The sequence below is a fragment of the Charadrius vociferus genome, unplaced genomic scaffold, assembly GCF_000708025.1.
Source record: "Charadrius vociferus isolate BGI_N301 unplaced genomic scaffold, ASM70802v2 scaffold776, whole genome shotgun sequence".
In the NCBI taxonomy this organism is placed as follows: Eukaryota; Metazoa; Chordata; class Aves; order Charadriiformes; family Charadriidae; genus Charadrius; species Charadrius vociferus.
This window is the reverse complement of record NW_009648775.1, coordinates 1,190,943-1,203,672: the sequence shown is the minus strand read 5'-3', so window position 1 is coordinate 1,203,672 and position 12,730 is coordinate 1,190,943. Positions and strand designations below refer to the sequence as shown.

The 12,730-nt window shown below is 43.0% G+C and overlaps 1 protein-coding gene across 1 annotated transcript in view; it reads right to left on the bottom strand.

Annotated features, from left to right (window-relative positions):
• Window positions 1–12,730, bottom strand: part of FBXW8 (F-box and WD repeat domain containing 8) — a 63,525-nt gene that overhangs the window by 24,081 nt on the left and 26,714 nt on the right. The window contains exon 5 of the mRNA XM_009886742.1: window positions 4,112–4,269. Coding sequence (XP_009885044.1) covers window positions 4,112–4,269 — 158 coding nt within the window. The remainder of the gene's footprint in view (window positions 1–4,111; window positions 4,270–12,730) is intronic.

Here is a 12,730-nt window from a genome sequence, read left to right as displayed (position 1 = left end):
CCCAGCATCTCCGTGCCCTCCTCTGGCCCCGCTCCAACAGCTCCGTCTCCTTCTGCTGGTGGGACCCCCCGAGTGGAGGCAGCACTGCAGGGGGGTCTCCCCAGAGCAGAGCGCAGCAGAGGGGCACAGTCCCCCCTCGCCCTGCTGGCCACGCTGCTGGGGATGCAGCCCGGGGTGCCGGGGGCTCGCTGGGCTGCCGGCGCACATTGCTGGCTCATGGTGAGCTTTTCGTCAATCAGCACCCCCAAGTCCTTCTCCCCAGAGCTGCTCTCCAGTCATTCTCCACCCAACCTGGAGCTGTGCTGGGGATTGCCCCAGCCCAGGTGCAGGACCTTGCATGAATATGGACATGCTCGTGGTTTTCATGCTCACTCACTTCAGCCTCTAAACACAGTTGGGTGGGAAAGCCAGAAGCTGCTCAATTCACATCATCCACACAACATTTTTCCTGTTTGTGGGTCACAGTCCTGCCGCTTCCTATCTTGATTTAAACAAAACAAAATTCTGTTTCACCTTTTGAAAACACTTCTTACATGTAATTTTTTCTTCTAAGCTGGGAACGTTAAGTGATTTCTTTATAATTTTCAGGTAACATCATACTTCTACAAAGTACAGAGAGTTAACAAAACACACAGGTGGAAACGAGCACCAGTCTGAAGTCTCAAAGCTGCTCATCTTGAATTTCGAGTTTCTCCCAAAAACATTTCTAGTTGGAGAAACAACACACAGCCAACTTGACCCTAGTAGGTGCTTGGTGTTTACTAACTGAAATTTTACATTTTATTTTCACTGCAGTGCTGTCGCTCAACTTTCAGCGGGTACAGCAAGTAACTTACCGAATAAACAGCGAGAGGTTAGACCTCAGTCGTGAGAGTCATGCCTTTACCCTACCATTACCACATCAGTTTCCATCAAACGTTGTCAGGTTTTATCTCCACCACTCTTCCCACAGAGATTTCCAAATGACACCATCCCTGTACAGTCCCCTCAGGAAAGGCCAGACACGAAGGTAGGTCTGCATTTTGTTCCCAGCCGGGGACTCTAGAAGAAGACTTCCCTGACCGTGATGTGAAATCACACGCCATTTACCCAAACCAAGAGTTTTGTACCCACAGCCACCTGTACATATCTGATGGGAATAAATATACTACCACCTGCTACATGCAGTTTTCTTCAAAAACTTTTTCCTTTATTCGAGCCAGCCTGTTCCCCTGCTCTTGCTATCTTACGGCATGTCCTGGCACTTCGGGGAAGGCACCAAACGCGTTACTCCGTGTCTGTCTTTGCAAAGAGGGTACAGAAGGGACAATACCCACAAGCAGCTTTACGGGCACCAGAACGGACAAGACAGCAGATTTCCAGTCCCAGAAAGTAATGCTGCCAAAAATCCCTTCCTGGAGCCTGCCAACAAGCAAGAGCACTTCTGATCCCTGCAGAAACCACCTTCCTTTGCTTCAAGTTGCTGCTCTGCAACTTGTGAAGCACCATTAAGTCCTCCCAACAGGTCTCAATGCACCACCATGAACGGGGGCAGCACGGCACCTCCCCGCCATGCGTACATGAGTATGAAGCACAGCATTTAAAAACAAACAAACAAAAACAAACCAACAAAAAACCCCCAACCAACAAACCACAAGTATGTTCTCTTGTTGCAGGACATTGTTTTCAAGTCAAACTATGAGACTCCGGAGGGCGGCGGGGAGAGCGATGGCTAAAGAAGACTGCTGTTTCCCAAAAGCTGTGGCTCCCAGCCAAAGTCAGGCAAGCATGGAGCAGATGGAGTCCTGGCAAGGCCTCTCCTGTCCCTGCATTAGCAGCATCTGCTCATTACCCAGAACCCTCGCCTGCTTTATCTAATGCTCCAGGAAAAGCATTTTGATTTGATTCATTTCAGTTCGGTAACGTGCAACACAATTAGTGGTAAAATCAAACTGGAGGACTGCCAGTGCTGACAATAGGAAACAAGGCAGAAGAAATATGAGGCCAGTGGGTTGGAATTCAAAAATCACAACTGTGGATCAGGTTGCCAAGTCCCGTTGCCCCAGGTGTACATACAGTGCCCCCACTGAGCACTGGCATGGGCAGAGGGAACTTCATTTTCTCCCCATACATTTTTTCTCTCATTTCCCTCTCCTTGCAGTTTGTTTCTCAGAGGCTGACGCCGTCGGAAACATTCACCAGAAGTCACAATTCAATTTTTCTGCAGTGCCATCACAGAGTTACAATTCACTTTGGATGCAGGCATCCCAGTAAGACACATCTTTCTCCTTGCTATATTTCATATGCCTTGGGAAGCGTTCGCTACTACGGAACCAGCGAAACAGCGCTGTAAGGCAGGCACGGCGCGAGCAGAATCTGCCTGTTAGCTCTTCCCTGTGATCGGATGCCAAGGACATCGCTGCGTGAGCTCTGTTGAACTGGGAGAAACTGATGTTATCTGAACGAGTCTGCTAGCCAGGGATTCGAGAGAGAAGTCTAGACTCTTTGCCTGACAGCACCACCTCCAACACTAGCAGATGGTTTCTCTGTGTTAGTCAAACTTACAAACAAAGAGAAAAGGGAGCTGGAAAAGTACAACAAAGAACAATCAAACACATTATCTTCAAAGTCGTCCTCTCCCTTCCCAAGTTTAAAATAATTCTCTCCACCAAACTGTAAATATACACTTTCAGATTCCAGTTAGTAAACACTTCTAAAGTCAGTCTTTATAATTCCCTATTCACATAGAAACTAATCTATTCTGACCAGGCTTCTCAAATCAGAGTAACTGCCATATCACAGAGCCCATTAAAATTTCTACCCAAAAGAATAAAAGACGCCGAGCTTTATGCAAACTAGTTTAGTCACAGCACACACAGGACTGACAACAAGGAATATGACAGCAAAAAAAAACAAACCTAGACAAATTATTAGATTAGTCAGTGGGAGACTAGAAAACAAACAAAGACCCTCTGCTAGTCATTGTTGGCGCACTGGACAAGAAGCCAACGCTTAAAACTATCACTGTGCTATAATTTCCTATGACTCGAGGAAATAATATTAATGAGGTATTCTGTAATACCAGACTTGCTGTTGTCAGAAAACGTTACCTATCAACAATTTTTAGCCACAGAAAACCGTTCTAGCATGATCCATGCTAAAAAAACAGCTAAGGATGTTGATCATCTTAAAACAGTTGTTTTCAGATATAAAGCATTTAATTTCTTTCTAGAATAAAATATACGGATTAGAGATTTTGTTTGGATTACCCATCTTCGGTTCTGTTTTCACATGCAGAAATGCCAGGATCAAAGATGGTATGTGTACAGAACTCCCTAACTTTAAAAACGCTCTTTATTCATACCTAAGGAGAGGTTTTTAAGTGTCAAATCATACATTTTAGAGAAAGATGATAGGAGGCGAGTTCTGCCCGAGCAATTCAGCGTAGGATCCCAATTGACTAGCACTGTCCAAACCTGACTTTTTAAATTGCTGTTCCCACGTCCAATAGATGTACGGTTGGTTTCTGGCTCTTGTTGCCCATTACATAAACATCTAAGTACATTTAAAACAAGGCATATAACCAGGATTTTATTAGTGTTTCATTAGATATTAGGTCACAGTTGTTATTTCTTTGTATCAAAGTACATAACAACCCACTGTTGCAAACCAATACTTCAGTTAAGGAAATGCGCATCCATACACCATGCCAAGAGCAAGAGAGGACGCAGATTAATCAGACATGCAAGTTTACCAGTATTCCCATAACAAAGCTTCCCAGCACCCCAAGGGAGTTTTGGACAGAGGAGAAGGCTGGTGGAAGAATATTTAATATTTTTATAGCAAAACAAGTTATTTGCTTAAGATAGTTTGGCTGGACTACAGCCTGGCACTCAAGCTTTGTGTAGCAGTTCCAGTAGGAATTAAACATCAGTTTTAATGGGTGCTATGTTCCAATGCCTCCTAATGCATTTAGGGTTATTGGCCAACTTTCTCACATAAAAGCAAGTGTGTGTGCGTGTGTGTGTATACACAGGATTACAGACACACAAAAAGCTGAGCACAGCTGCTTCATTTTTGTAAAGCCTTTTTTTTTTTTTTTTTAATAGGGAGGAGAGTTGTGGTTACTTACCGTCCTCGTAAGCTGCTACAGCCAGAGAGCTGTTTATCCTCACAAAGGAGACACGTGGCTGAGGTCCAGCATCACCAGGACCGTGCACTGGTTCCAGGATGGGGGCTGTGTAGTCCCAGGTGCGAGTGTCCCACAACCTCACTTCTCCTGATGTATATCTGGAAAAGAAGGCTATTATTCATCCCAAAGCATCTGAAAAGAGGTAGCTGCAGGAGAAGGGAGGAAGAAACAAAGAACGTCTTAAAACCTAACACCATTTACAGCTCCTAGACCGATTCTCCTCCTGCTTACACGCTCTGCGTACAAGCCCATCAACTTTGCTCATTTTATTCCCATTTACTTACTGTAGCAACAAATCCACTAAGACGGGCAGGTAAATTGGAGCTACAAGAACGACACGACTGAGCTACCACAGGTTACCAACTATCGATATTAGCTTTACTACTAGAATGCAAGCAGAGACGGGCTCAAGTCAAAAAGGTAATCAGTAACGAGTCTAAATTACATCATGGCAAAACTTCAAACTGTTTCCTTTCGGTCCTTAAAAATTTGTGATTGTGGTTGTGCCAAAGACTTTAATGAGAGCATTTATGTACATACATACAAGCACTCACACGCATACATCCATCCAACCTACTGCTCTTTATAGAAAGAAACTTCGTAATTCCTCATCAATGGATCAGATTGCCTACATCTCCGAAGACTTAACACAATTAATTAATACAATTAAGTGTCGTCTTCAGAATTAAGGCAGTGCTGCCTTCTTTGCAGAAGGCTCTCGCTGAAACATCAGAAAAACTATAGCTTAACATCAAACTCTAGTTTGCTAATAAGAAAATAGAACTAAACTTCTCAGGTAATACTGAATATATCTGAATGAACGGAGGTTGTAACACAGCAAGCAACCCAAACTGTTCTGTGCCGTCTATGCCGGGGCACACAACATTCTATCAAAGAAAAAAAACACTGCATGCAAAGTAGAGGAGAAGGTCCGTCTACAAATGGTCAGAGAACACAGTTCAACAATTAAGACACGTTTTGACTGAACTGTGACAATTAACGCTGTCAAGCAGCCTCAGATATCTTTCTCTGCCATACCCAAGACTTGGATTCTGTTGGAAAATGAAGGGTGCTTCCTACTCTGTCAGCTTTGCTGTTATATGCTGCCTTTGGGGGGGAAAGTATTTCAAAAGAATGATTCTTATAAGCCTCAAAGATCTACCAGTTAGAAATCTGGCTGTCCTGTTTATGAGGAAAATAAGAAAATAATTATTTGCAAAGGAGGTGAAGGAAAGTGCTTAATAAAGGTTTAGAAGATGTTGGACTTCAACTGAGGTCACCCACGTCTCTGAGGAGTACCACGCAACTGGGCTACAGGTACTCTCGAGCAGATTACTTCCAACATCTCTGAGTGAAAATGCTCCACTTTATACAACTAATTAAAGTGCCTGAGGGGGCGGCGAAATCTGTCAAGCAGAAAGAGATGCACATTAATTCTCTGCACTGAATTGGGAAGAAAGGAAAACTGTGTCCTTGTCACCTGGCTTCCTCTTCGGTGCTTTACATGGTAAGACAGAAGAAAATGAGAGAGAATAGGGTGGGACAGCTCTTCTTTTTCCTCCTTTTACAAATGAGGCTCAAATCCCAATATGAATCTCGCTTTAATTTCCAATTTACAGCAGCACTATTTAAAAAGAACAGAGCAAGAAAGAAGCTTCCCCAAAGCAAAGCAAAACGTTTTGTGTTGGACCAAAAAAGCAGTCCAGATTAGTCCTCAACAAACATCTTCAGTCTACAAAACTGAAAAGTGCTCATTTCGGATACATTTTAAAATGTAGAGATAAAAGACAACGGGACAGGTAGTTGCACGGATCTGTTGCAATCCCATTCAACAAGACACACACACAACGTTTTGGAAGCATTTTGATTTTGAGCTGCTTTTTGTTTCCCTGTACGTCTGGGTTGGTCGGGGTCATGTTTTTGAACTTCTCCTAACTGCAAAGCGTAGACGCTTATTCTCAACGGGGAAGCCAAGATTCTCTTGTCACTACACGACCCTGAAAAGTGAGTTTCAAGGGAGATATAAAATACTGGTAGAACTGACAGAACTAAGTGACGGAATATTCATTTTCATCCCCAAATAAGCAAGGAAGAACAGCATCTCCTCCTAGTGCATATACATACTTTTTCTCACATAGTCCAGTCCAAGAACGTAAAACCAAAGAGTAAAGGATGGAGAAAACAGAATGATGGGAATAGAGGAGAGACACAGGGCTGGCTAATTCTGAGTGCTTCAATTTTATCTGAGAATTCAACCAAGTCAAAATTTAGTTTGAACCATTCTTTGTTCTTGAAGAAGAACCTGAAATACCTTTACGGCTAAGCTCAAACTGGAACAGCACCACCAAACATTCCTGACAATCAGTTGGAAACAAATTTGACTCCAAATTCCAATGTGTTCGTGGCGGGACCTGTTAAATGCAGGAACTGTCTTGCCTCTGCTTGGTAAGCTCTACGTCAGACCACCCTGCAGCCTCCTCATCCTCACCCCCTTCCTCTCCAGTGACAGACAGGTACATTCTGGGAACAGGACATTTGGGGAAGGACTTTCTACTAGGGCATGTAGTGACAGGACAAGGGGGAATGGATATAAACGGGGAGAGGGCAGGTTTAGATGAAACATTAGGAAGAAGTTTTTCACTTTGAGGGTTGTAAGGCACTGGCACAGGTTGCCCAGAGAGGCTGTTGAGGCCCCATCCCTGGAGGTGTTCAAGGCCAGGCTGGACATGGCCTTGGGCAACCTGGGCTGGTGGGAGGTGTCCCTGCCCATGGCAGGGGGTTGGAACTCGATGATCTTTAAGGTCCTTTCCAACCTAAACCATTCTATGATTCTCAAGAGCTTTCACTCCCATACCATGAAGCTGTGCTGCTCTCGCACCCCTACCAAGGACCTGCTGGAACACAAGAGCTTGTTACGTGTACGTCAGGTATGCTCTAGTGGGTTCAGAGAGACACCACACAACAATCCGTCAGAGGATCCTGGCCATACCATTCATTCCAGTTCAGCCATGAGACAGAGCATTACATGTGCTGGGAGAACCCTGTGAGCACCCACCAAAACCTACTTACATTCCTGTCTGTCCAGAAATCCCACCAGTGCACTGCAAGATAGGACAAGTGCTTCACGTTCATCAGGAAGAGGAGGGAGTAGGGCAGGAAGGCATCTTTGCCCCCAGTCCCTCCCTCATCTCTCCTACCCCCACTTCTCACTCAGCAACACCACTCGCATCCTTCCCAGAGCAGCACAACAGCATCTCGGTCCCCTGCGGCAAACCTAAAGGGTTTGGAGAGATGTTACAGGACCACGCTGGAAACGTAAGTGGAGGTCCAGGTTTGGGCAGAGAACCAGCATGGAGAAATGGGAAATATAAACCATCTCCTCAGCTGACAACACACTCCGTTGCCCATCACCACTGCGTGCCCATTTCCAGCATACACTGGGTCTGTACCAGAACTGAACTGGAAGAATTTCAAACACAGATGAAGCCAATTCAGAACTAAAAAATTTAATGGTTCAACTCCCTGCTTTTAATGCAGTTGTAAAGAGCAGCACACTTTCAATTTGTAACCACAACAAAAGGCTTTTAAACTATTAAAGCATTGCCTTGCTATAAAAAAATAAAAAGGCTGCTTTATTGCAGATAATTGGCAAATCTGCCATATCAATATAGATGGCTGATGAGAAGAACACGCTGCACTGTACGGAACCTATTTCTAGATAATTTCAGTATTTCCATTCATTTCCTACAACAGCCTCTATGCTTTGCCATGAAAACGTGTTTGGATGACCAGCTCCTGAATAAAAGAACCCAAGATTTAAGTCTTCTGCCCCAGAATAGGCACAGTCCTCCAACCTCACTCAGTTACTGAGTTTTCTATCAAGATGGCTATGAAAAGCCCACACAGCTTTCTGCTGGAGTAAAAGAAAAACAACTGTTTAATACAACAACAAATACAGTCTATTTATTATAACACCAACAGCATTTCAGCAGCTGCTTTTTCCCCCCAATGGGTGTATTGAGATGATTATTGCAGTAGCAGGTAAATACTCCAACATCTAATATAAGCCACTTGTGCAAAAAAAAACCCCAAAACAAACCCAATCCATTCAACTCCAAAACCTACAAATTCTGAGTTCTCAAGTTCAAAGAAAATAAATAAATAGAAACCATACCTAATTTACTTCATTTACAAAGGCTGTTCAACATCTTGCTTTCCTGAGCACAACAGGGAGCAACAAGAAAAAAAATCTGTTGCTATCAAGCCCAAGTTTCCCCTCTCCAGACACCCCCTGCCCTGATGCCCTCCAAGGTGTTTTGGCCACACAGTATCTGGCTTTCAGGTCGGGGTCTGCGTTCTTCTCCCCCTGCCCACCAGACGCAGCCATCCTCCGCTTGGCGGTCAACAGAGACTCTCCACCCAAGTAACTCAGCTTCTTTGAGTGACTTAAATTTCACTTTTCTCTTGTTCTTCTGAACATTTCACTGCGTACACATGAGAAGTAGCAGCAGGAGAAAGATAAGCTATATTTTTTTCTAACTATACTTCTCCTCGACAAGCCAGTTCTGTAATTCTGGGCAGATATGTATACATTTGTAAAAATTAGTCTGCAAATTCAGCTTAAGCTTTACAGATATGCATAAAAAAAACCTCACTGAAATGGAGCATCGGGTATAGAAACTGAAAAAAAAATTAAATTCACATGGTATCAACAAACGTACTATAATAAAATACCTACTCACTGAACAAAAGCGTTTCAACTACTTTTTATTGGCAGTAATGTCATAATGAGATGAACAATTTCCTCGTGCCCTCTCACATGAGTGAAAGCAGAAAAGGGAAGGAGAAGGAGCCAGGGTTAAAAGCTGCTGCTGTCCCACGATGGCTGGGAAGCAGGTGGTGAAGTGCAGAGCACATGTGGGAGGAAGCAGAGATGGAGGCTGGGCAGCGCTCTAATGAAGTGGTGCTGAAGAGGCAGACGATTTCATAAGGAGAAAAACATCAGGAAACTGGTCAAACCACAGAATCTCATCTGAAAAAGCTCAACTGTGTTGGACAGCAATAGCCAGAACAAATTTGGGGAAGAGGAGGAGGGGGAGGCTGATCTCTCTCCAGAGCCCCAGATGTCTTTATCGTTGCCTAATGACAATTATACTCAACCAATTAAGACACTGCTATCACAGTTGCATTGTTAGTAAGCCTTTGGCCCCGAGTGTTGATGGCTGTCTAATTAGTGTTTGTGCAAAGTACAACTGCAACTAATATATAAACTGACAAATACACAAAAGAAAAACTGTTAACAGGAACATTTTCAAAACAGTCGAGACTCTACTCATTCAGTCCATGGCAGCAGCAAAGACAAACTGCTTTCCTTCATGGCTTACTTACTGCTGGCACTGCAGAATTTCTCTGCAAACAAGCGGGTCAACTAGACCGTCGCTGGGTTTCTGATGAACCGGGATGCCGGTGTCAGTCCATTTTGTCGGCTGCCTCAAGCACACCACTCCAGGGCAAGTCTTACTACACTAAGTTGGTCTGAACACCAAAGACTTTTGATAAGACACTTCAGAAATCCATTTACATTTTCTGTATTTTCTCTAAAGAATCTGTAGCGAGAAAATAAAGAGGAAGGAGAAAGAAAACCCTTTGTTTCACAGTCAGGTTTGATTTCCAGAAGGCAAAGTCTGTTCAGTTTCCAGATACCTGCGGTGATCAACAAAACAAAAAAACCCCAACAACTTTGTTTCAGGCAGTCAGTGACCATCTGTTAATACTCAAAAGATCTTATTATGAAGTCCTTACAACGTCAATGCATTTTATTGAAGTCAGTAGGAATTTTGCTCAAGTACCAATCTCTAGCTATAGCTCCGTTTAAACGGACGCCTGTTGATAAGCAAGTAAAATAATGAGTATTTCGCATTGTCTTGCTGCAACAAGCATCTCGGACCTTTCATCCTTATTCCACCAAAAGCAACTAACCAGTCCTTCATGTGGTTAATTAAGGTACCTAGTCAGAGACCCCCTCAGTAGGCTGAAGAATAAGGTCCAATTAAACATGCAAACCCAAGTGCAAACGCCTTTGTAAGTTGGTTCAAACTGCTCACTCCTGAGCTTCACCTTCTCGCTAAGGCTCACGTAAGACAGTGGTAATTCGTAATGTTCAATTTCAAAAAACCTCTTCATCAAAAACACTGCAAGCTGGATTCCAACACACAATACTGAAATTAAATGGATTCTATTACCATCTTCATAGCCAACATTAAGACCCACAACTTTTCTCTTAAACGGGGGGTAACAGAGAGCTCTGATACATTTACCCCAGTGTTACATGCCTCACAGAGTAAGGCTGGAAGAAAGGGGTAGAAGTTCCCAAGCCTTGCTGTGTTCTCATTTACAGTTATTTAAAGACATTGATTTTGCCATTATATATATATAACTGACAGGTAGCTTGGCTAAGGGATTCCTTAAGGGAATTAATCAGGAAAAACAGTCTAGTAGCAACGATGGAGCAAAGAACTACTTTATATGGCAGAAAGGAATAAAATAAAACACAATGACAAAAAAAATAAATACAAATGGAACAGAAAACAAAAAAATTTCTGCTATTACATAGCGTGGCAGAAAGCTACACCATAAAATACAAGAAAAAACAGGTGAGGGTAAACCAAAACCAGCATTTGAAACAATCCTACACTGACAGAAGAACACAAAGTAGGAAAGTAACATCCCTGACTCCATCCAAACATTATTTAGGGTTGCTTGCTATATGAGAGCAGCTATGAAAAAAAGTTACTAACTTGTACTAAAATGGATCTGGAAACACTTTAAGATTTAACAGGTAGGAAACACATTCTGAGCATCCCTATGATCGGTTCCCAAACTCTTCTGCTGGGAACTTGACTTTCCAGTTCATCAACCCAGGTCCATCTGTGGACCACGCTCACAGAAAGTGAGCCGCGGAAAGCTCACACTTTCATTGTTAAGACCTCATTTAGGAAATCGTAGCTCTAGAAAGTGGGTTAAGCTGCTGGAGATAGCGTGCGGTTCTCCTGCCACTTATCACTGTTCTCTGTAACGAAATTAACATTTTGCCACCCTAAGTACTTCTGCGTGCCTCACCTTCTTATTAATTTTAAGCGCATGCAAATGTCATACCAAGGGAACAGAAACAAGCCGAGGGGTTATATGGTAGGCAAAACATTTTAATGAACACTTACAAAAGCACAAGTTCAAGAAAGCCAAAATGTCTCTAGTAATTTCTTTTTTAAGACCAAGAATCTTTTAGATCAAGGTTCCAGTGGCTTGCATCAGCCCAGGCCCATTAATTAAACCAGTTGCTCTGACCAAGGAAACATACTACTGTGGGCACTGCCTAAGACTGCTGCTACAGCAGGAGAAAAAACCAAATTGTCTTTTTCAAAAGAATTCAAGAGGCATTATGATGCAATTTGGGAAGGACCTTGTCCATCGACCCTATTATTCCCCAAAGGACAAACACATAATGCAACAAATAAAACAAGGGCTCCAGTTTCAGATACAGGCAAGAAAACACCACCTGAAGGTGATGTAAATGGATATGTTTACATGTTGGAAGGAACACAAACTGCAACACACTGCAAAGAGCAGAGAGGAAAAATATCACCTGAACTCTATAGGCACTGATGGCAACAGCCCAGAGGCTGGTAGGTTGTGAAAACAGTAAAAATGAAACGTTCAAGAAGTATGCCAGAAAGAAGGATGGGTTTGTCTGGCCTCAGAAAAACAAAACAAAGAAAAGGAAAAAAAACAAACAAAAAACTAAACAGGTTTTACAAGCTCAAAAATAACTATCGTGACTTCAGAATACTGGGCACCACTACGCACCCAGCACATCTCCCTGCAGCGCCTTCCTCCGCATCCAGCGAAACCTACAGGTAAACCAATAGCTTAATGGTTGGGCAGGCTGGAAAAGCAGCTTTCACAAAGTGCCAGTATCAAGCTTCTGCTATTGGTTTCACCTGAAAGGCTCTTTTTCACAGGATGACAGAGAAGCCAACGTGTTTGTCACTTAACACAACCTTACCTAACTCCCAGAGTTTGTCATCCGACCCCTCTGAACTCATGATGTCATCCTGTTTTCAACCCTCCTAAAGGTGACTCACTTGAAAAAAAAGAAGGTCTGACACTTATTACTTCTTAACAATGATGAGAATGAGTGAAGAGAACACAAAGGGTTTGGGGAAGGTTGAAGGAAAAAGGCACCTTCTGCCTTACTGCTTTGTTTCACATCCAGGCTCTCAGCCACCGGCAGGGGAGGGAGAAACCTAGCAAAGTCGTGCCGTTATACAAGCGAAATTTAAGCAATTAAATAAGGCAGGGGTTTATTCAGGCTGTTTAAGACTTCAGTTTGTTAACTTTTGTTCATTTTCATTACTAATTAATATTTTGGTTTCCTCAGGTCTGCAGAGTGAATTAAGATGCAAGAGCTAATAATAAATACCTTGAGAATAGCCCACAAGCCCTATAGCAAAAAAAAAAAAAAAACCAAACCCAAATTAAATGAGAGTTGACATGAAGTTT